Source organism: Helobdella robusta (genome assembly GCF_000326865.2).
Source record: "Helobdella robusta unplaced genomic scaffold HELROscaffold_9, whole genome shotgun sequence".
In the NCBI taxonomy this organism is placed as follows: domain Eukaryota; kingdom Metazoa; phylum Annelida; class Clitellata; order Rhynchobdellida; family Glossiphoniidae; genus Helobdella; species Helobdella robusta.
In genome coordinates this window covers 4,797,891-4,821,581 of record NW_008705512.1, presented here as the reverse complement: position 1 = coordinate 4,821,581, position 23,691 = coordinate 4,797,891, and the positions used below count along the sequence as shown (strand labels likewise).

Sequence of the window (23,691 nt, the reverse complement as noted above, 5' to 3'; positions counted from 1 at the left end):
GTTATTTTTTTCAGTCAATTTAATGGAATCTAAGATTGTCTTTTTACATTTGTCAATTCTTTCATTGAATGTATCAAATACATTATTAGGAGAGTTTCTTATTTCATTTAGGCATTTGGCCCAAGACTTTACCTGAGATGTTTCAAACACATCTGAAATAAAATCATTTTTAATGTTTTTCAAAATAAATAACCGGAAGAAAATTTAAAAGACACCTTTTGTAGAATCAAAAAAGCACTGTAAACTCAAATTAGATTGACATTTTTCATATTCAAATGCTTGAAAGATCATGTCAAACTTATCCAAGTCCTTAACAAATTTTGCTTCTGCTGTTTTCTGATCCTCATATTCCTGACGATGGAATGAATGAAATACAATCTCAGTAGTAGTAGTTAACAATTAATGTAGTTGCTAAATAAACCTGCCATAAATCCATAATTTCATCAGATATTTTTGGTGGTAGAAGAGTCTTTATGTGTGCCATAGCACTCTTGAAGATTTATTAACAAATTTTGGGTTGAGATTATTCAAAATTCATCAAGGACATATAATAAATTGTATAAATTCCTTTGAATACATGAAAGGAAATACTTTTTCCATTAAATATTTGTTTCCAATGCTGACTCCACAGTTGGGTGTTATGTCTCCCACAATGCTCTCTGCCAAATCATGAACCAAAGACAACTTGACACACCTTTTTAAATATTATATTTAGAAATTATTTATCAAGTCGCATTAGAACTAATTACATAATTAACAAATTTTTTGGCACTCAAACTTGGTAAGAAAACCTGAAATAAAACTCTAATGAAAAAATTAAAAGATTTTTTCTATTAAAATATAAAAATTGAATATTAGCATTTTAATTTTAAACATTATAATTATTATATAATATATTATATAATTTCTATTGATCATTTTATATTTCTATTTCAACTATTACTGAATTTAAACTACCTAAAGACAATAAAATAAAGCAACAACAGTTTCTACATAATTATAAAAATAAAAACTTGTCTTTGTCAAGTCCGGACGACGGATCGATGATCATGGATAACATCCCCATCCTGTACATGTGATCGGCAATGCTTTCTGGATCGTTTACACCGGATCGAACCCATCCAGTTCTTCTGGTAGTCTACGAGCGAAAAATAAATGAAATAAGAATTAAAATTAAATCTTAATGCTAATAACGATCATGTATAAAGTTAAATGAAAAATTTAACTTTTAATTTGCCCAAGAGGACAAAAAATTCAAATAAACTGGAATTCATGACAACTTGTTAATAATCAGTTTAAATGTTAATTTAGCTTCAAACGTGTAGAAATATGAAAATGTTCACAGCTAACATTTCAACGGAAAAAAATTCTCTTTAAAATATTGTTTTTTAATATTAATTTATAGAAAATTAAAAAATAATTTTAAATTATTTTAAAAAATTAATTAAATTAAAAAAATTAGTAAGCAAAACGTATTTAAATAAGGGTATGTTGACTTCATGTTCAGCTCATCATCATTAAATTAAAAATATACAGGCTAACTTCACTTTCAGTTCACTGTTTCGAGCATTGAGATGGATTTGTTTCATTTTTTTAAAATTTCGTGACGGAATACAAAATGTCTTTTAATTATCAATTAATCGAGGAAGATTTAACGTGTCCAGTCTGTCTGGATTTATTTAAAGAGCCTAGAATACTGCCTTGCTCGCACAGCCTCTGCCGAAAATGTTTGAAAGATTTGTTAGGGAAATGTGAGAAATCTGCAATAAAGGGTATTTTTTTTTGAAATTGTGCTGTTTGAAAGTATTTTTGTATGTAGCACCATGAATGACAGTTGTTTCATTTAGTTAAAAAATAGATGAATTGTCCACTAAATCAAATTAAAGATTAAGGACAAATTTTTACTTTTATTTTTTTAGTAAACATATTTTTTTTATTTAAATAACACAGCACAGTGTCCCATTTGTCGTTGTCCAATCAAACTATCATCACAAGATTCCCTATCATCATTGCCCAAAAATATCAATCTAGAGAACGTTATCAACAGTTTTATTAAAGGAAAATCTAACAATGACTTGAAAAGAAGGTCTGTCATATTTTTAGATCCAGATTTAATAACAGCCATTCCTGCTTCGGGCATTAGTAAAAGTTCGCCATTAGTTGTACCATCAGCCGATGTGATGGTTAGGCAACAGTCTGGTTTATGTGATCTTTGTGAACCTGGGACCATTCCTAATAGATCTATTTGGTTCTGCAGACAGTGCAACGTTGTGTATTGCTCTCCATGTCTCAATAAGGTTGTTGTTCATGTGATCTGATGAGTGTGTGAGCATGAGTGTGAGCGTGTGTGTGTATATATATATATATATATATATATGTGTGTGTGTGTATGCTTGTGTGTGTGCACTTTTTTTAACTTGAATGAAACTTTATTTTTTCCAACACCCTCTTCAACACAGTACCATCCAAGCAGAGGAGCTCTCTCTCATCATCCAATAAAATCTCTCAAATTGGAGCCAACAACAACGACAACAACCAATCACGTGAAACAACATCATCATCATCACAGCAAGAATCATCACCATCATCATAGGCATTCTCTTCATGTGTCTTCTCTCACCAACATCATCAACAACAACAACAACAATAATAATAATAGTATTAATAATAATAATAATAATAATGTAGAAGCTGATTGTGACAGACTAAACATAGGTTCAAATAATTGTAAGCCAACAAACACATCAACAGCAGCATTGATATCAAAATCGACTACAACAACTGCAGCACCACCCCTTTTAACTATTTCTCAGCAACAACCACAAAGGCACATGATGAAACAAACAACAAGATACACACCCCAGCATCGTCAAATCTCAGCAGCCGGATCAGCAAAAACATCTCACCTTACAACAACATCAACAACAACAACAACATCAACCACATCAACAATAGCAGTCACGTCATACTCCCAGGTGCGGTATCAACTGCAGAAGACAACATCTACAACAGCATTTTCCAGACAGCAACATAAAATCCCAACAGTTTTTCTACCTCATCAGAAGCAAACATCCCTGCTACTGCTACCACCACCACCGCCAGCAGCTACAACAACAACATCATTTGAACACCAGACTGCAATATCTATGACTAAGCAACAAACACTAACAGCACTGGCTGTGCAGACTAAACAATGTCTAGCAACGACAGCAGCAACAATTCCATGTGCACCTCCAATGATAGTCCGAAAGTGCACGGACCACAAAAATGAATCACTGACGATGTTTTGCGATCGCTGTAAAGTCCTCGTCTGCCATATTTGTGTCTGTGAAGGTGAAGGTCGACATGCCGGCCACAAAATGCTGACCATCGAAACGGCTTGTAATGCAATTAAGGTAGTTTAATTTTAATAATTTAGTTTAATTTTAATGTTTTATTCTGTAACCTATTTTTTTTATCTTAACCATTTGCAGATGATGAACACGTACACACACACACACACATGCACATGCACACACAGCTGTACACAAACATATATACGCAGACACACTCATACATACACATGCTTAAAATCGTTTAAAATGCCATAGAGTTTATTCCTAAACCAGACTTCATTTATTACATATTTTTATTACATTTATTATTCATTTGCAGGTGGTTGGTTGGTTGGTTGATAAATTGATTGGTTGATTGATTGATTATGTATGTGTGTGTATGTATGAATGCATGTATGTATGTTAATTGTACTAACTGTTTAGAAACAACCATTTAATGCATCTTTTATTGACATTTTCATCGCTTGAGGCTGTCAAAATAAGCCATTCCTTGTTTACCTGATCTACCTACATACATAAATACACACAAACATACATACATACAACATACATACATAAATACACACAAACATACATACATACATACCTACACACACATGCACACACACACACACACACACACACACACACACATATACAAACACACATACATACATACAAAATATGGCAATTTCAATGTTTGTTTGTATGTCTGCTTGGCGTATGCTGCCGTGCATTTCTATGTATGCCTGAGTTTCAAATGTACCTGTATTATGTATTGTATATTATGTATTGTTTTATTAAGCATAGTGAGATCACCATTCCTTATAATTTATTTTTAAAAAATCCATATTTCCTTCAATAATAGTACTAATTATATAAATGTATATATGTATTTGATGCATAAATATATGATTTATATAGTGATGATAAAATATTTTTTTAACTAAATCATTTGATAATTTTTGTGTTTTTTTTTAAATATTAAAAAATTTCCTGTGTTTAAAAATTTGTCAGCAAGGTTAATAATGCTTGATGAATATCAATCAACAAACATGCATCTCTGTTTTGTGTGTATGTATGTATGTTTGTATATGTGTGTGTTTGTATGTTATATATATATATATATATATATATATATATATATATATATATAGTGTGTGTATGATTGTATGTGTGTATGTTTGTGTGTATGTTTGTATGTGTGTGTGTATGTTTGTATGTGTGGATTATGTATGTGTGTATGGATGTATATATGTATGTTTGTATGCACTTGCGTTTGTATGTATATACGTCAGCGTCAGACATTTTTATAGATGCCTCACGTGTTATGAAAAGATGCTCCTTTGAAAATATTCACACTGATAATATGTCTAGAAACGAAATTATTCAATTATTGGTAACATACATACATACATATAAACGCACGCACACACAAACACACACACTACACACACAACACACACACATACATATATACATGTGTAAACATTCATCTTTCATTGACTCTTATCTGCTTGAATTCTTATGGAAAATATTTATGTGGCATGTTTGAGTAGGTCCTTGTATATTAGATTCTGCGTATGTGTGAGATTGTTTGTTTGTATGTATGTGTCTATGTATGTATGTCTGTATGTATGTATACATGTATGTTTGTGTTTTTTTTGTTTGCTGGTATGCACAGTTAACAAATATAATCTTTTATAGATGATAAATGAGCTGATAAAATGGGTTGAAATTTCATAATGTACATCATATGTGTGTGTGTGCTTATATTTATAATTTCAATACCTTCGTGTATACAAACACGCGCACACATACATACACTCGCACGCACACATACATACCCACATACAAACAATCATACATACATACACACTCATACAAACATACACACATATATACATACACACATACATACGTACACACACACACATACATACAGAATTCAGCCCTAGAAACTCAGGTAGATTGTTCATCAGCCCTGAGATCATTGATTGATAAAGAGAACAAATTAAAAGCATTGGCATCTGAAATTCAGGTAATTCTCAGTATTTGTCGTTATTATTATGTCTGTTTGTGATATTATTACTATCATATTTATATATTTATTTATTTATTCATAATGATACATTACTACTGAGGCGAGTGACAGATGTGAATGGCGTCGATGGGTATTTCGGTTTCATCATAGGTAGCCAAATGGCAACCCCCGATCTCGGGGAAAATGTCGTCTAAACGTGTGTTGTTGTTATTCATAATGATACAAACATACATACAAATGCTTAATAGACATGCACTGCATGCACGTACACACACACACACACACACACACACACATTTACCATCGGAAACTCTACAAACAATCCCTGAAAAGTGTTGACGAACGCACCACACACTCACATAACACGCACACACAAACATACACACACCACATCACAGACACTCCACCAACAAGCTCTGGAAAACGTGGAAGAGCAATTTCATAGACTCCTAACAGATCTCACTGAGGCATTAGAAGAAGAGAAGGCGCTTCTGATGAAAAGAATGAACCAGTCCAGAGGGAGAATAATAAAGAGGATAGATCAGCAAAAGAGAGAGGCGGAGAGATGTGAAGAAGTTGTGAGAGGCATGCTGGGAACTTTAGATAAACTTCTACGCTTTAGTAGTAGTAGTAGTAATGGTACCAGATGTTCTAGCAAATACGATGGTTTTAGTAGCAATAATAATAGTAGCAATAGTATTTGTAATGGTAGGATTGGTAGTAATGTTACTATTGTTAACAAAACTTGTGACTTTAATCATGATATTACTGCTACTGCTACTGCTTGTAGTAATAATGCTAATAACAGTAATAGTAATAACAATGGCGATGATGATTGTGATGGTAGAGATGATGACGTCATCAATTATAATATTTTGAAAGATATTTATTGCGTGAGTGGTGTTAGATGTAATAATAATGATGATGATGATGATGATGATGTTAAAAGGATTGTAAAGAATGATGATGATGACGATTTGATAAAATGGGTTGAAGATTATAACGATGATGATGGTAATGATTACAATTGTACTGAGGGTAGCAGTAACAACAACAACAACAACAACAACAACAACAACAACAAAAATAATAATAATAATAATAATAGGGGTTATGGTTGTAAGGCTGAAAATGATACAACAAATGACATAGAAGAAGACGTCTATTACGAAAATCATCAAGTCTTCAGTAGCAGTAACAACAATAAAAACAACAACAACAATAATAATAAGGTTTATAAAGATGACAACGATGTTGCTAATGATGGTGATGATGATGAAGAAGACGACGACGATGATGATGATGAAGAGGATGGAGATGGTCAAAGGCCAGCAAAAGATAATGAAATTAACGACGTTATACTCAATGCCTTCTTGAAAAAGTACACCGATGATGATAATAATAATAATAATAATAGCAATAATAATAGTAATAATAATAATAATAATATTTATAATTTAGTTAAGGGTAAGGTTAACAAATATAAGTTGAACAGTCATATCACTTATAATATTTACACAAATATCAGTGATTTGAAAAACCTACCTACCAGTGATGATAAAATAGCTATCAGACTCAACGACGACAACAATGATAATATGAATAATAATAATATGAATAATAATAATATGAATAATAATAATATGAATAATAATAGTATAGATAATAATAGCATTGATAATCATGAACTTTTGAGTAGGATCTCAGAGTTAAGACCTGTGGTCAGCCGGTTCAAGAAGTGCAAAAAAGAGTTAGTTAATAGTTTTTTTATCTCGTTCTATTGTGCCAATTGTCGTTATTATTAGTTTATTTTTATTGATTTTATTATTAAAATTTGTAAAATTTGTCGTCAGTATCAGTTTGCTATGCAAGAGGAGTGATTCATTGCTGAGGGATAAGTCATATAGGATGGGTTTCCTCTCAAGTTCTCAACAATTCAGGAGAAGGATTGATAGACTGCTGACTTGGTTTTCAGGTGATGTTGATGATGATGGTGAGGATGAAGAGGAAGAAGATGATGATGTCGATGATGGTGATGGTGGAGGAGGGCGTAATTGCGTCATTATTGATTATAATGGTGGTGATGTGATAATGGTGATTTAATGATGATGAAAGATGAATTTAAAATTTGTCTTGTTCACATTCAGATGAAGGCCTGAAAGCAGGTGACATCATTGTTCCTCACATCCCGACAACAACATCAACATTGACAACAACAGCAACAACAACAACAACTGGACAGCAAGTAAACAGCATCAAAGATCAGACAACAAAACCCACAACAATAGCTGATACAAACTTGCAACTAAAACTTCATCAACAACAACCAGTAGTACAGCAACAGCAAACGCAACAACAAATGCTTAAATTATTCAAACAACTACACCAGCAGCAGCAACAGCACACTCGTTGCTTAACAACTTGGTCGACAGATGACCCTACAGCCACAACAACCTACACAGGCCAACCTATACGTCAGTGCAGCTGGACGATCACAATCGAACGACACCAACAACAACACATCACGGCCAGCCGCAGTGATGGTTCTATCAACAACAAACACCAGCAACAAACAAAACTAATGACGTCGTCTGCTAATGTAGATAGTAATAAAAATTTTCAAAATCCTAATTCTTCATTCCTTGAATGCCCCTACCTATTTGGGGCAGGAATTTCAGATGAACCACTTTCCATCAAGGACATTGTTGGGATTTCCAATTTTTCAAAGGGTATTATATGCTCAGAAGGGTCCATTTATTTCTGTTCAAGGGGGGATCAGATCAACAAAGGCTGCAAAAATATCAGCTACGTTAGATCTGAAAGCAAACACAACAACTGCCTAAGCATTCGTTTAGACAACAACAACAACAAAAACAATAATAATAATGACAACAATAATAACACAGAGCCCATTTACGAAAACTTAGAATCAAGAACATTCATCAGTAGACTGCACTCTCTGCCTATTAGTTTGACCCTTTCACTTAAAATAGACTCTCCCAATATTGCCATATTGACCTATAAGTTGACAACGTCTTCCACTTCCGGTTCTGACGGCCAGAAGATGACGTCATTGGTGGGACGAAAAGTTATTAGGGATTTGGTGGCTGGATCTAAGATTTATCCAGTGTTCACTGTCAGCTCTGCTGTTAAAATTCTCTTTCCTACTTATATATAAGAGGATTGGAGATGAAGATGATGAAAAACCATGATGAATATATGATGACGATGACTGATGTAGTGAGTCGGTGACTACTATGATGGTGAAGATGAAGAAAATGATGTAAGAGGAACAAAATTTCTTATTGCTGTTTATTTAATTCATTATTCTGCCTCAGCTATCGAAAACTTTTCCCGTACGTTAATGAATGAGTTTTCAAGTCAATTAAAGATCTATAATTTTTTAAGATTTTGTTCTAAATTTTACATTGTGTATTTAGTCATTTATTTTCAGTCATTAGTAAAGCAAATTTATAAATGTTTCATCTCTCTCTCTCTCTCTTTCTCTCTCCTTTTCTATCTCTTCCTCTCTTATTCCTTTGTTCTCTTAATAGCGTATTCCTTTCCCTTTATATATCTTATATTCACATACTCAGTCATTGATTTGCAGTCGTTAGTAATATATTTTTTTATGTTCTCCATTTTTTCTCTCACATGTTCAGTCAGTTCATCATTTTATTTCATCTCGTTAATTCCTGTAACATTTCATTTCCTCATCATCATCAACTTCGCAATATCATTTATTTACTGTACTTTATTTTGCATTTCTCAGGGACCAGTTAAAGAAATACATATATATATATATATATATACACATATATATATATATGTTATATTTCCTGCTTTAAAACCATTATATTATCAATAAATTGTTTTATTTTGTTGAATATTATACAATGACTAAGTAAAAAACTTATTTTACGAATATTATCCTTCTTTTGTGTAGGACGAAAGTTTTGAAAATAGAAATTATCATTATTATTATTATTCGGGGGTGCTTGTGTAAAGAATGACGTTTCCGTAGGCCCGGATAGACAAAAAGTTCTTTAATAGTTTCCTAAAAAGTTTGGTGGTTGGTTGTTGACAAATGATGGCAGGCAAACCATTCCATATGGAAAGAGAGCTGTATGGAGAAAACATTTGTTGACAACTGATGAATTGCTGGTAGGTTGATGCACTCCATGCATCGTTCTGTATATCTCTTGGGGTTTTAAATATCTAAAATAGGAAGTTTAGTCTAAATTAAAGGTTGGATGAAACGTTGAAATTGAAAAAATTATCGGTTGGGGTTAATCTCGCACCTGCCACGAAATATTGAATTCGATAACTCAGTCATGCGGATCTCCATATCACTTTTCACATCGATTCACTTTTAAATTTACAAAGTTTTCATGGGTAAAACCAAATTTTAGTGAGAGTATTTTGATCATGATTTATATTTATATTAGGCAATAATTATGATAAATAAAAGATATTTAAGGTTTTCGTTACAAGTACTTTTCGCCATCGTTATAATTTACGCTCTGATAACTACTGTACAACATTTTTCATGTTCCTGTGACAAGAAAGAGAAAGGTAGAATAACAGAGATTGACGACCTAGATTCCATTCCGGCCGTATTAAAATTAGGTAAAGCCGATCCAGACGGCAACGTTCAAATCGTGGCATCATTCGAATCGCGGGATCTAGCGAGGTTATGGAAGAGAAGAGGAGTGGGTGGTGATGAATCGATTGGCAGTAAGAAGTCAAGCAGTGGCGAGATTCCTGTGGTACATATCGTACGACACAATGAAGCCATTTGTAAGAATAACAAACATTTGAAGTGGATTCTCTATGTAGTCAGTTCGGCCAGCAACAAGAAACAACGAGATCTTATACGAAGTACATGGGGAAGTCCTGTGTTGTTTGCAAATAATTTAACAAGAATCATCTTTCTCGTCGGTACGCCTTCTGATGATGCCATTAAGAAACAGTTAGATGAAGAATTCAACATCCACAAAGACATTGTGCAGGGTGATTTCGAAGAGAAAGATAAATCTGACACAAAGAAATCAGTGCTTGGGTTGAAATGGATTAGTGAACACTGCCAAGAAGCCAAATTTGCCTTAAAAGCAAACGACAATGCATTTATAAATGTTTTTGGTATGATCTCAATGATGGAGACTATATTTGGAAACAACAGAACTATACTCTGCCCCCTGTGGGGAGAAAACACGATGCCCATTCTGAGGGATCCCCAAAAATGTGGGGGTTACTGCGTCAAGGAGGAGGATTTTCCAGGCCAGAAATTCTTCCCCCAGTACTGTGCAGGTGTAGGTTATTGCTTCAGTGCCTCATTAGCCAAAGAACTTTATGAAGTTTCACAAAAGACCGAGTCGTTCTGGATTGAAGATGTTTACACGACTGGAGTATTAGTGCCTAAATTAAAGGAGCCCGTCGATTACGTCAACTGTCACAGTAGTTTCAACTCCGATGTAAATATACTTAAAGAACAATACCTTGAAAACAAAGAAATTGAAATATTCATCGGTCAAGTGAGTGATGAAGAACTGTTCAAAAAAATGTGGAAATCACTGATCAACAAGCTGCCTCCTAATTGGTTTAGCAAACTTTCAGATGAAACTATTGTTAGGAATGCTTGAAAATTTTCTCTTTCTCAAACACACATACACACACGTACATACATACATATATACGGCTTGTTTTCATATTAAAAAGTTGTGAATACTGTTAAGCTATGATTAAATAATTATGTCTACCACGATTTATATTATATTTATTTAAGACAAATTTCATAATAATTGTAATGCGTCATCCTTTGTTTGTGTGTGTATATATATATATATATATATATATATATATATATATATCTGTGACAATTTGTATATCATGTAAGATATCTTCAACGTTTTATTAAGAATTTATATGTAATATATAACAATTAAGCATTCTATCGAGTATTTTATAATAAGAATTTGATAATGTATTTATTAATTTAGTTAATTAAATAATGAATTTCAACTAATTACTTTTATATTTTAACGAAATCATGTGTCAATTCTAGTTAATTTTAACTTTTAAACCAATGATGTCTACAATTTTTAGTATGACGTAAAAATTTTAATCGTGAATTCTATGTTGTTAACTGAACTATATCCCATTCGTTTTTTCCAGTTTACGTGAGTGTGTGTAGTTTATCGCGCATTTTGTTTTCCATCCACCACCAAATTTTGATATTCCAAGTGACTTTTTTAAATGTATTTTTGTGTATGTATGTATATGTGTGATTTTGTGTGTATGTATGTCTTAATTTAAAGTTATCACTTATTTTTTAAACTCTGTTATGTTTGTATTGTATGTATACGTGTTTATGTATGTACGTGTGTGTGTTTGCATATGTATGTGCGTATGTGTATGTTTGTACACTAATATTAGTAAAAAGTTCAATTGTTATATATCTATTATATTACCTTCTGATTTAAATTTCATCCAAAGCCTACATGGTTGTATCTAGTTTCCTTTGATGAGAACTTTGAAGTACGATGATTACGATCTGGACTTTACAATAATTACTGATAGTAATTGTAAACGGATTAATGTATTAAACGTGATGGTTATAATTATGAATGAATGTTGGTAATAGACCATAATTTTTACAATATTCTATAAATTCTACCGAATGTTCGTTAACGAACTACAAACATATTAACGCCAAACATTCGGTAGAATTTATAGAATATTGTAAAAATTATGAATGAATAAATGTCTCATTCACTATATAAAAGACAAAAATTAATGAAGTAATTTATGAAATCTACTGAATTTCTAGCGTTGCCTCGCTATTAACTTACGAGAGAGATGGAGCATTCGTTACTAAAGTTCTTTTTTCGCTTGTTAAGTTTCTTCAGTTGGTCGTAGGTTCTTTGGCAAATGCTGGTAAAAGACCATAATTTTATGCAGTAATTCGGCTAGAATTTCGGTTGATATTTCCTAAACTACTGCATATATATTTATACACATATATATCTATATTGCTTTGGGTTCGCATATGTATAAAATTCTATGAATAAGAATGTATATATTATACCTTTATTATATTTTTGGTTATTATATTAAGATTAACTTGTGGTTTTCTTTTAATCAACCAATTCACATCACTAATAATGCTTAAAAGACAGACTGATCTACTACTATTCCCTACAGCTTTTGTGATTGAAAAACTATTCTTATAAATGCTACGGCTTATTAAGCATTCAATTAAAGTGACACATACACACACACACTTATATGTTAATATGTGTATGATTTATAAATGATTGTTATCTATTATACTAACATTACTATTGTATACAAGGGTTTAGTTAATTGCGAAAGCATACCTGCAATGAAAATTATGAAATATTACAAATATGTTATGTTAATATATTATATACTGTTATAATGATATTAATTAATAAATATGTTATAATTTTATTAATAATATATTAAACTTTAAGGGTCGTGTTTTGCAAATCAAGTAAACTTAACATTGGAAATTTTTCAGTCCTACAATCTTAGATAAAGAAAAATGGCGCTAGATAAATAAATTTTATCTTTAATATTTATAATCATTTATTTTTCATATGACGTCATCATGAATTATTAATATGGTTATTATATCGTAAATATACCATATTTGTTGCAGGGTCCAACTGCCTTTCTGATCAAACCTGCAATAAACAGAAATGTACAGTTAAATGTAAGCAATAATAGACAGTATTCAATATGAGTTGTAATAAAAATTTATATTACATTATAGCTATCTTTATAATATTAGCACCAACAAACAACAGTAAAAAAGACACACACACACACACATATATAATGTTGTGTCTGATAAATTTGTAACAAACTCATAAAATATGAAATAATAAAAGTATGCAATATTTAATAAGAAATAAAATATAGTGCAAATATGTAAAATGATTTTTTTTTACATACCCTATACATGCGTACCTATTAACCTGCCTAACAAAACCATCTGTCATTCAAACTGTTGGGAAGAATTTATAAAGAACAGATGATCATAACGACGTTCATTCATCCATTTTTTCTTTCTTCCAATCATCCGTTAATTCATTTTCTTCCTTTCATTCTTCATTCATTCATGTATTTTTTTCTCCAATCTTTTAAACGCGTACTCAAACGATGTATATGACTGATGGATGGATAGATTGTATGGACTGTGTGTAAAACACGATATATGGAATGTGTCAATCGATCAACCAATAACTAACCAATCAATCAACCAAACAGTCAACCAACCAACCAACCAATCAATCACTAATTAGTTTTGTTTTAATTACAACTTTCATCGTACAATCTTCAAATTTGTCAGTCACAATTCTTTACTTTTGCTAATTGGTACCATTTTCTGCTTTTCAATCATTTGTAGCCTTCTGCTGGCACCCCTCCAAAACCCCTCTTCTCACTCCCACACACACACACACACACACACACACACACACACACACACACACACACACACACACACACACACACACACACACACACACACACACACGTATAGCTACTTACACAAACACACACACAAACGCACACGCATTCATGCAAATCAATGAACAAACACTAAAATCAAATTTATTTTCATTTTTACAAATTTTTAATATTAATTAATTAATTAATTAATTGATTTATTTATTATTCACTTTCCCTTGTATATAATTTATAGAACGAATTAATAAATAAAAAGTAATAAAAAAATGTATAAGGAAATGAAAGAAAAATTTCCAAACATAAAAACAAAACGACAAAGAAATGCCTCAACTTTTGGGAATAAAATCTAAAGTTAATCTAATTAATTAATCGTTAATTAGACCAATTGGTCAATAATTAGACCAATTGATCTATAATTAGACCAATTAGTTGTTTTTTAGACTAATTATTTTTCAGTCAATGGCTATAATACATTACGTTTCCAATGCATACATTAATTTACACGTAGTGGATACTTTTTTAAGTTATATAGTAGAGTTTATTCAGTTTTATAAAAATCACATTAATACGCACATCAGCATAATCTTTGTCATCATCACCTCATTTCAGCCATCATCATCGTCATCATCTAGGATATTATCATTATCTTAATCACCACTAATACCATCAGCGTAACCGTCGTCATCATAATCATAATCACTAATGAAGTTACCATGGTAATAATCAACATCGTCATTACCATGATGATGACGACGACGATGATGACGATAACCAAAAAAAATAGTAAAATGATGATAAAGATGAAAAAAATAGCGATGAATAATGATAGCTACAGATGTCTAGTGGCGTTTAGATCGCAGAAGTAAGGAGTGAAACTCTAAATAATAATAATAATAATAAGAAGAAATGAGAGAGATTTAAAAGAGAGCGTAGGATGAGATTTAAATGAATCACGTGACGATGACGTAGTATAAAAAAAGGAGCAACAACAACAATGTTGAGGCTACTACATCGAGACAGCAACGACTACAACAATATTAAATATTAGCACCACCACGACAATATCGACAACTACAAAGGCAACTGTCGCTATTAGTTTTTTTTCCGAAAGACCGAAATGATTGAATGAATGATTGAATGAATGAATGCATGAATGAATGGGAGAACGAATGAAAAAACAAACGAATGAATGAACTGATCTGATTGGCTGTGACTCTGACTAGTAGCAGAACTACATTTACAACTGCTTTTTCTAAAACCTGGAACCAGTGAGAAGAAATGAATTATGAAAAAATTTATTGGTAAAGTTATAAATTTATGAATAAGTTATTAACAAATTTATAAATAATAAATTAATTTATGAATAAGTTAATTAATTTATGAATAAATTAACTTTAATTAGCAACAATTAACAATAATAGATTTCATTAAAATAAATATCACTTACTTTGAATGTAGTATACACACACATTTATATGAGTACAGTAGTTGTATGTGTCTAGTACAAATTGTACTGTTGAAGAATACAGCCATTGACGTGTACACTATTAAGATGCGAGTACTCCAAGACTTATGTACACACATGTATATGTGTACATACATTTATACAGAAGTTATGTATGTATGTAATATGTGTATGTACTCTGTATGTGTGTTTATTTTGTATTTGTAGTAGTATGTACAGTAGGTGTGTATACATATTTTTGTACACGTATGTATAAACGCTTGTGAGTGGGTACATTAAAAATGGCGAGAAAAGATGGTAGAAAAAATTTTCTATCTGGTATTTTTGATATATTGATCTTTGATATTGTGATGTGGTTGTTGTTTGATTATTGCTGTTGTTGTTGCTGCTGTTGTTGTTGTTAACGTTGCTGCTGCTGCAGCTGTTGACGTTGCTGCGGCTGTGGTTGCTGCTACCGCTGCTGTTGTAGCTGCTTTCTTGATGACGATGATGACGACGATGATGGTGGTGGCATTGCTGATGTTGCTTTTTACATTACTGCTGTTGATGTTGTTGTTGTCACTCAGAAGATGCAAATAAAATAAAGAATAATAATTTACTATTTACAGTTTTTGGCTACAGTCATAGCAACACAGTTATAATTGTTGTCATCATGTGTTACTACAAAAAATTGTTCCTAATACTATTGCTGTAGTTATTACGGTTGTTGTTGTTGCAATATTCTTCCAAAATCCTGACCAGAGCATACTTTTTAAATCGGCTGGCCTCGCTTATTACCTTTTCTATTTGTGATCTTTTTTCTGAGGTGTCCCCACGCAGACATCGAAGGAGGTTGAAAATTATAGTGTATTCTGGTGTTAGGGTTTTGCGAATTTTTTGGTTAGGAATTATAACTTTTTGATAACTTTTGTTATAAAGAACAAATATTATTATTTTGAAATTATTTTAAATTAATTAAACTAAATTAAGAATGATAACAATACTTTTCCCCGGTTTCTTAACTTCGGTTACGATGAGTTTCTTAATTTCACTGTTGAAGCTTGCAGTATCGACATTGCCATTAAGAATGGACTTTTTAGAATTTAAAAGTTCTAGAACGCTACTGGCTACTTCGAAATCGTCATCGTCGGTGACGCCATTATTGATGGCGTCATTGCTGCTGTTGTCTAAGCTGATGTCGTCTGCGATGTTGCTGCTGTTGTTGTTGATGTGATTCTGCGAGACTAGAACATCAATACCGTTTGTCATTTTGATGTTTTCGACGTTATTGTTGATGATACTGAGGTCATTTTTGTTATTAGTCGTCATGCTGTTGTTGTTGTTGTTGCTGTTGTTTTTGTTTTTGTTGTTGTTGATGTTTTTGTTCTTATTCTTTTTACGTAATTTTGAATGATCTGAAGATTGCCCAGCGAGCGATGTTTGCTCGCTGCTACCAACCTTCAAATCTATACATGGCTCATTCTCGTCTGACGTCATCGTGACGTCATTTGACCTATTTGCGTCGTCTGACCCAGATTTGACTGGGTCAGACGATGGAATGGGCGTCGGCGGGCAAGGTGTCAGAGAAGAGGGTAATGATGGTGATGATGGTGGTGGCGGTGGTGATGATGATAGTGAGGAGAGGAAAGTTCGAAGGGTGTAACTTCTTGGTATAGGTCCTGCGAATAGAACAAATATTTTGATAGTTACATCAAATTAGAATAAATAAATAAATAGATAAATAAAAATAATAAATACAAATGTCACCATTATTTCAGTCAGAATTGCAGTCGCGATAACAAACACACTCAATCATCCTGCAACAAAAAATACCTCGCTTTTTATTGGCTTTCGATAAAGAGGACGATGATGACGTCGACGATGACGTAGATGATTCGGATAAACTCCTTTTCCGGGCGGATGACGACGAAGATGACGACGACGACTGCCCGGGCATCGCTTCATCGGCTTCATCTATCATCATGTTCTGGAAAAAAAATAATAACGACATTTAACCAAGCCTACGAAAACAACATTGATAATGAAACTTTAAATAATAATAATAATAATAATAATACTCAAACGACCTTGACTTTGAAGGGGTTGCCAAACGTGTGAACCCTGGTGGGCGTGGTCTCGATCTCTCTCAGGGGAGGCTGTTGTCGCTTCAGGTAGTCCTGGTAGTTGCCCATCTCTTGGATCGGTGAGTTGTGGATGGCATCTGGCGGTCGTGGTCATTTATGGGTGACGAATGAGTAAAGTGAATGAAAGAGAGAAAGATAGAAAAGGCAAATAAGAAACAAATATGAAAAAGACAAGAAAGAAATAAAGAAGGAAAGAGAAAGACAAATACAAATATGAAACAAGGAGAGAGTGAGAGAGAGAGAGAGAGAGAGAGAGAGAGAGAGAGAGAGAGACAAATATGAGAAAGGCAAAAAGAAAGTGAAAGAAAGAGGGAGAGAGAGGGAGGAAGGCAGTAGTTTGGTGAACAAGAAAGTGAGAAACTAATGAGAGAATGAGAAAAAACAAACCCCCACTTACTGAATTTAAATACATCGTAACATATGCGCGCTTGAAAGTAAGTAAGCATGCAATGAATATGAAACGTAGAACAAGAAAAAATGAAAATATTTTCCAGAGGTATCAACTGCAAACACACAGTGCATGTAAAGGACAGCCTACACCTACCCATGTTCTGAAACTTAGTTGAGAGGGCATGGTTGTGAGACTTCAGAAGATTCATTCTCATCTTGGCAAGGTTCAACAGCAAGTCGGACCTGTGTATGTCGTACGGGTTTCTAGGGGGAGGGTGAGAATGAATAAATTATGATAATTGATTACAAATTATGATAATTTATTATAAATTATGATAATTGACTATAAATTATGACAATTAAAATAATAGTTTGAAAATTTTTTTGCATTTTGAAAAATATATTATCAATACACGTTGAGAATGGGAAAATTGCAAATGAAATTTTATTTCCAAAAGTGCTACCAACGTGTATATGTGCGTATCAACTATCTTTTGAATGGCGTGTAGATTGAAAACTTCAAAACTATCAACTCCCAAATTATTATTATTATTCATATTATTATTATTATTGTTATTCATATTATTATTATTATTGTTATTCATATTATTGTGGGATGAAAGCAAGCCCTGCTTCGGCCCGCAAGCATTTCCAGCAGAATACTGAATAATCAAATGCTTGAAGTCGCCGCGCTGAGCTGACGACGATGTCGATGATGATAATGATGATGCGAGACGTGGGGTTGGGGGCCTAGAGGGCAAGACCCGAATGGTGGGGCAGTGGGTTGGGTACTGGCCGACTGATGCTACTAATCTGTCATATTCTAATTTTGCCTGTGGAGAAATGAGTGTGTGTGTGTGTGTGTTTGTTTGTTTGTTTGTTAAACTTTACCTGGTAATTTGATGTTGCGATTTTAAAATATGAACGTTTAATAGTGAATGTAACATGAATGAATGTTTGTAAGTAAATGTGGGATAAATGCGAAATGTGAATTTAGTAAAAGATAAAATATAAAATTGATCGAGAAAATAATGGGTGACTAATCACAACGAACCGACCAATCAACCAACCGACCGACCGACCAATCAACCAACCGACCGACCGACCGACTGACCAACCGACCGACCGACCAACCAATCAACCAACTTGGTTCTTAATCTTCTTAAGGTGAAGTACCACGGAGTAACTGAGGCAGTTGTCCATCTGATCAGGTATTAAGTTCAGTGTTGGGGGCAGGGACATCCGACTGAACGCACGTTTCAACGGCTGCGATGGTAATGTGTGTGTTGTTGGAGATGAATTTCTTTTTAATTCTTTAAATTATATAAAATAAATCTTCAAAAAACATTTCTAAGAGCTTACAAATTCAAATAAATAAAATATCATTAAAAGTTATTAAATTTTAAAGATAAATTTAGTAAAAAGATTACATAAAAATTGATGGATAACTATAAATAAACAAGCGCCCATAGTGTGCTACAAATAAACCAGTAGCCAGTACATTAGCATAATATATTTCCACCTACATTAGCATAATAGGCCGGGACAGTTTTGAGGTAGGCATCAAATTGCATCTTCCACTTTATTGTTGGCTTGTACTTTAACACTTTTATCAGTTCGTCTGAAATTTATTCAAATTAAAATTAATTTCAAAATAAATTAAAAACTTTAAATCCGGTTTTTTCATTTCAGTATTAAGTGACTGATTTTTGAAAAAAAATATTTCAAATGTTTGCACACAAAGTTTTTATTTTAATAGAAAATTATCTAAATGAACCATTTTCCATCTCATACTTTCGCTACTTCGTCAATCTACTTTGTTCATTCTCATTTACTAGACATCCTAGTTCACAAATTTATTAGCATTGTAAATAAACTGCCGATATATTACAATACTACTAGAGAAGAAATAATAAATAAAATGATTACTACAGCAACTACCGACCAAGCAATGGTACTAGAACGGCGTAGTTGTAAGGCATAACGAATAGGTTGACAGCATTAAGAGTCGTGCTGGCTTTTATGTAACCGAATGGATATCCTATATCTGACGTTGAGTATTTGTTGCAACTGTTCTGCATGTAGACCTGGAATTTGGAAGAGATTAAAAAATGCGATGTTCATTTTAAAATCTGTCAATCAATTAGTCATTCAATTGATCAATCGATCCGTCAGTCAGTCAGTGAATCAATCGTCCAATTAATTGCCCAATCAATGAGCCAACCTGCCAAACGACATGTGGCTGCCTTCTTTCCAGAATGTACTGCGTCAGTGGCGATGGCTCCATCTCGTATTTGTCGAATGGAAGATTCTCCAATGTGATTGGTTCACATGGTTGGCAGGAAAAATTTATTATTGGGTGGGCTGTCCTCGGGGGCTGATGATGTCATAATAGGGATGTGCGGATTGATAATAGTATAATCATTATTAAATATTATCATGAGAGTGTTGTGGTCGGTGCAACAGCTCATAAACCAGTATACAGTATCACTATAATCTTGGTAGAAATTTTTACAAATTTTAACAAAAAATTAGACCAAGCATCTATCGAGTAAACCAGCCAAACAACCAACCAGTCAAAAACTTACCAGCACATCCCTAGAAGCATCAGGCCAATAGGCTTCAGGTATAGGCCAGTGCCCAACAGTTCCACCTCTCTGAGCTGATCGGGGTACGTAAATTAGTCGCTTGCAGTTGTGCCATGGTTGGTTCTGTGGCGAATTCTGAGACTTTCCACTTCCGCCATTGTTGTTGTTGGAATCTTAGTGGGATCATTACAATAATCATTTGTTAATATCAAAATGAAAGACGTTACAACATGAAATATTGGAATCAACGAAGTTATATTACCTAAGTTATTGCTATTACCATTGTTGTTGTTATTATTATTGTTGTTGCTGTGGGGTTCAGAGGGCAGTTTTTCGAAATTAACGACAACCCCACTCTGGCACTTCTGCACGAGGGACTCCAAGCACTGCATCAGCATCTTCTGCGTTGCAACCGCGTACGACCGACCTGTTTAATTAAATGCATGCATGGATAAGTGGGTGAATGAATGAGTAAACTGGATCATCCATCCAATCCGTCAGACATCAAAAACTACAAATATAAAAGTAGCGAGCCATCCTTTTGAATCAACTACCTAGCTAAACCAACTAACCAAATCGGCCAACCAATCGACTAACCTCCAGTAACTTCACACATTGCATCGATACTGGAGTCATCGGAGGGAATGTAAGTTAGGTTATCCTGAATTGGTGTGGCGGACATTTTAAATACGATACCGTACAATCGCTGGTCCCAGCGAAACGGTTCCTTCGTTAGCTCGGATCCGGGCAAACAAGCGACATTCATCGGAAGGTTTAGCTGCGTGTCAGTTTGTAGATTGATTGATATGCTAGTTAGATGGTTGATCAAATTAGTTCCACATGCGTGATTCGTATGAGTTGCTTTCAGAAAGGTGAAAAATCTTTTTAAATAAATCCTTCATTCAAATCAATCCCCCATTATAACTAATTTAATATGTCAATTTAATAGAGAAAGACCTAAAAAAACCAACCTCATTAGAAGCACCAGTTAATGAGGTCATCTTTTTACCATCTGTCAGGCAGATGATGACTGCCGGCTCCAAGAAAAAAGGACAACGACCCTGCAAGGCAATGATGGTAGGGACGATGACGACGATGACGGAGATGATGATGAAGGTGAGAGGAGTAATGATAATAGAGATAGTGATGGTAGAAACAATGGTAACAATTAAAGTGATAAAAAAAAAGATATTGATATGCATGAAATTGATAGGAAAGTCAGTGATGACTAAAGAGATGATGACAAAAATAATGGTGAGAGATAGCCGTGTTAATGATGCAACTGACTCATTATTGCACTGATGGGCTTTAAATTTGAATGACAAATTTTAAAATGGAGATAAATATGCCATTGAGTTAATGAATTTCATTCAAAGGAGATGAATTAATGAACAAATGAATGAATGAACGAGTGGGTAAATAAATAAATGAGTCATTGAATGAATGAATGAACGAATGAATAAATCATTGTCAGCTATCAACACCATATGATCATCATACACAAATCTTTAATACACATCTTATACACCATAAAACACCATAATTATAATTAAATATAATTTTGAATAATATCACGATTTATTATAATATTAAAGTATATTTAAGGATATCATGATATGAAGTACTTGGCCATATGTATCTATCCCAGACTGCATTCTGTTGGTGTTTAACATGTCAAATGTGTGTTTGAGTGCAGGGCCAAGCGTTGTTAAACAATGTGCCTCCAAGTTTTTTAATTCTTTCATGAATGTGGCATGACTTTCTTTCCATCCGGCCTTAAAGATTTTCAAATTTAATATTTTTTTTGTTAAAATAAAGCAATTTTGTGAGTATTAATTGACGTTTTTGGAGTTTGTGTCTCAAAGAATATAAAATTCTAAGCTGAAACCTCTTAAACTGGCAAATTGTTGAAATTACGGTGCTAATAAATACATTTTTGGAACATCACAAGCGATCACAACCAACACAAGAACATATTTCCCACAAGAAAACAGTATACTAAATATAATTGAGAAATGAAGCGCTTCATCAGATCTACTTTTTACTACGCATTCTATAGGTGCTGAGCACAGTAAACAAATCAGCGCATAAATATGCTCTGTGGAAATGTCGAAAATTCGCAAAATTCACTAAAATTCGAAGAAACACGCACACCAGACAGAAAAATTATGACTATTTTTGTGGTTTTGATTAATAAAAATTAATTCTCCGCCGTTTCGTTTGTGTTCGTTTATTAAATTTATATATATCATAATTTTATTTGATTTCGTCTTTTATTTATTTTCAATTTTGAAAATTAATTCTTAGTTTTTCCAACCTTTACGTTCATGGGCGGTTCCTCGAAAGTTAGGAGCATGTATCGGTCCCATCGGCAGTTCGGATCTCTTGATCTTATCTGCAAAGTTTCAACAATTATCCACAGTTAAAATTCATGCCGGTTTGGTTAGAAATGGGATTTTTATTTATCCGGTATCTTTAATTGGCCCGTCCGCTTTAGAACCAATTAATAAAAAGGCGAAACTGTCCAGAAAAAATTTACCCAAAAAAAACTTATTTAACGAAACAGAGGTTAAGAATCTAATTAAGTTTCTGGCCTGCAACCAACCTTCATAAACATCTCAACGGCGTTTTTGGCAGTATCTAAAAAGGTGGTCCCAGCGTAAGTTCGCTGATTCATGGAGCAACTTGTGTCCACAAGAAAAACTATGATGGTCATGTTGGCCGAACGTCCCCCAGAGTCAAACCTTAATCTAGGGAAACTCAGTAGAAAATCTTTATAAAGAAATATCGCACGTTATACTTTCCTTCGTCAGTGTTATACAACTCTATATTATATACATACAATTTGTATACGTGTTTGTACGACTGTTTGTTGTTATAGAGATCTCCTTTTCATACATACACAAATAAATTATAAGCGGTGTTGTGCGCGTTATATATCATACAATACTAATATATTATATTAAACTATGCGTATAGAAGACCTACGTTTAGATTTTTATTTTAGGTATATTAATGATCTGATATACCGTTCATACGCACGCAGTACACACGGCTAAACAAAACACGCATAATTACAAACGCTTACGTGCAACGTTCATATGCATATGCATAAATATATACTTCTATATAACCATACATACGCACATATTTTTGAATATATAAGAGAATATGTATAACGCAAATATAACACGCGACGACCCGACGCAAAATCGGCTTTCGATAAAATGAAAATAAGGCAAGCTTGCTCACTATTTATATACCGATTCGT

General features: G+C 33.2%; 4 protein-coding genes across 4 annotated transcripts; 2 read left to right on the top strand and 2 right to left on the bottom strand.

Annotated features, from left to right (window-relative positions):
• Window positions 1–204: 204 nt before the first annotated feature.
• Window positions 205–1,274, bottom strand: HELRODRAFT_70944 (hypothetical protein; the record flags this gene model as incomplete). Its single annotated transcript, XM_009032946.1, has 5 exons — window positions 205–351; window positions 422–490; window positions 592–694; window positions 1,014–1,138; window positions 1,227–1,274. The coding sequence occupies 5 exons, from the start codon at window positions 1,272–1,274 to the stop codon at window positions 205–207; spliced, it is 492 nt and encodes a 163-aa protein (XP_009031194.1).
• Window positions 1,275–1,618: 344 nt separating this feature from the next.
• HELRODRAFT_70746 (hypothetical protein) lies at window positions 1,619–1,786 on the top strand (the record flags this gene model as incomplete). The annotated part of the gene is made up of 1 exon (XM_009032916.1): window positions 1,619–1,786. The coding sequence occupies one exon, from the start codon at window positions 1,619–1,621 to the stop codon at window positions 1,784–1,786; it is 168 nt and encodes a 55-aa protein (XP_009031164.1).
• Window positions 1,787–10,184: 8,398 nt separating this feature from the next.
• HELRODRAFT_134296 (hypothetical protein) lies at window positions 10,185–10,784 on the top strand (the record flags this gene model as incomplete). Its single annotated transcript, XM_009033332.1, has 1 exon — window positions 10,185–10,784. A coding segment is annotated over one exon (600 nt), but the record flags the coding sequence as incomplete, so codon positions are not given.
• A 4,771-nt stretch (window positions 10,785–15,555) lies between these two features.
• HELRODRAFT_96652 (hypothetical protein) lies at window positions 15,556–23,136 on the bottom strand (the record flags this gene model as incomplete). The annotated part of the gene is made up of 18 exons (XM_009033331.1): window positions 15,556–16,170; window positions 16,303–16,977; window positions 17,132–17,285; window positions 17,386–17,519; window positions 17,987–18,096; window positions 18,301–18,383; window positions 18,411–18,665; window positions 18,979–19,098; window positions 19,359–19,453; window positions 19,778–19,919; window positions 20,057–20,209; window positions 20,421–20,593; window positions 20,701–20,847; window positions 21,018–21,198; window positions 21,392–21,481; window positions 22,046–22,195; window positions 22,738–22,815; window positions 23,026–23,136. The coding sequence occupies 18 exons, from the start codon at window positions 23,134–23,136 to the stop codon at window positions 15,980–15,982; spliced, it is 3,042 nt and encodes a 1,013-aa protein (XP_009031579.1). The 3' UTR covers window positions 15,556–15,979.
• Between the last annotated feature and the right edge of the window lie 555 nt (window positions 23,137–23,691).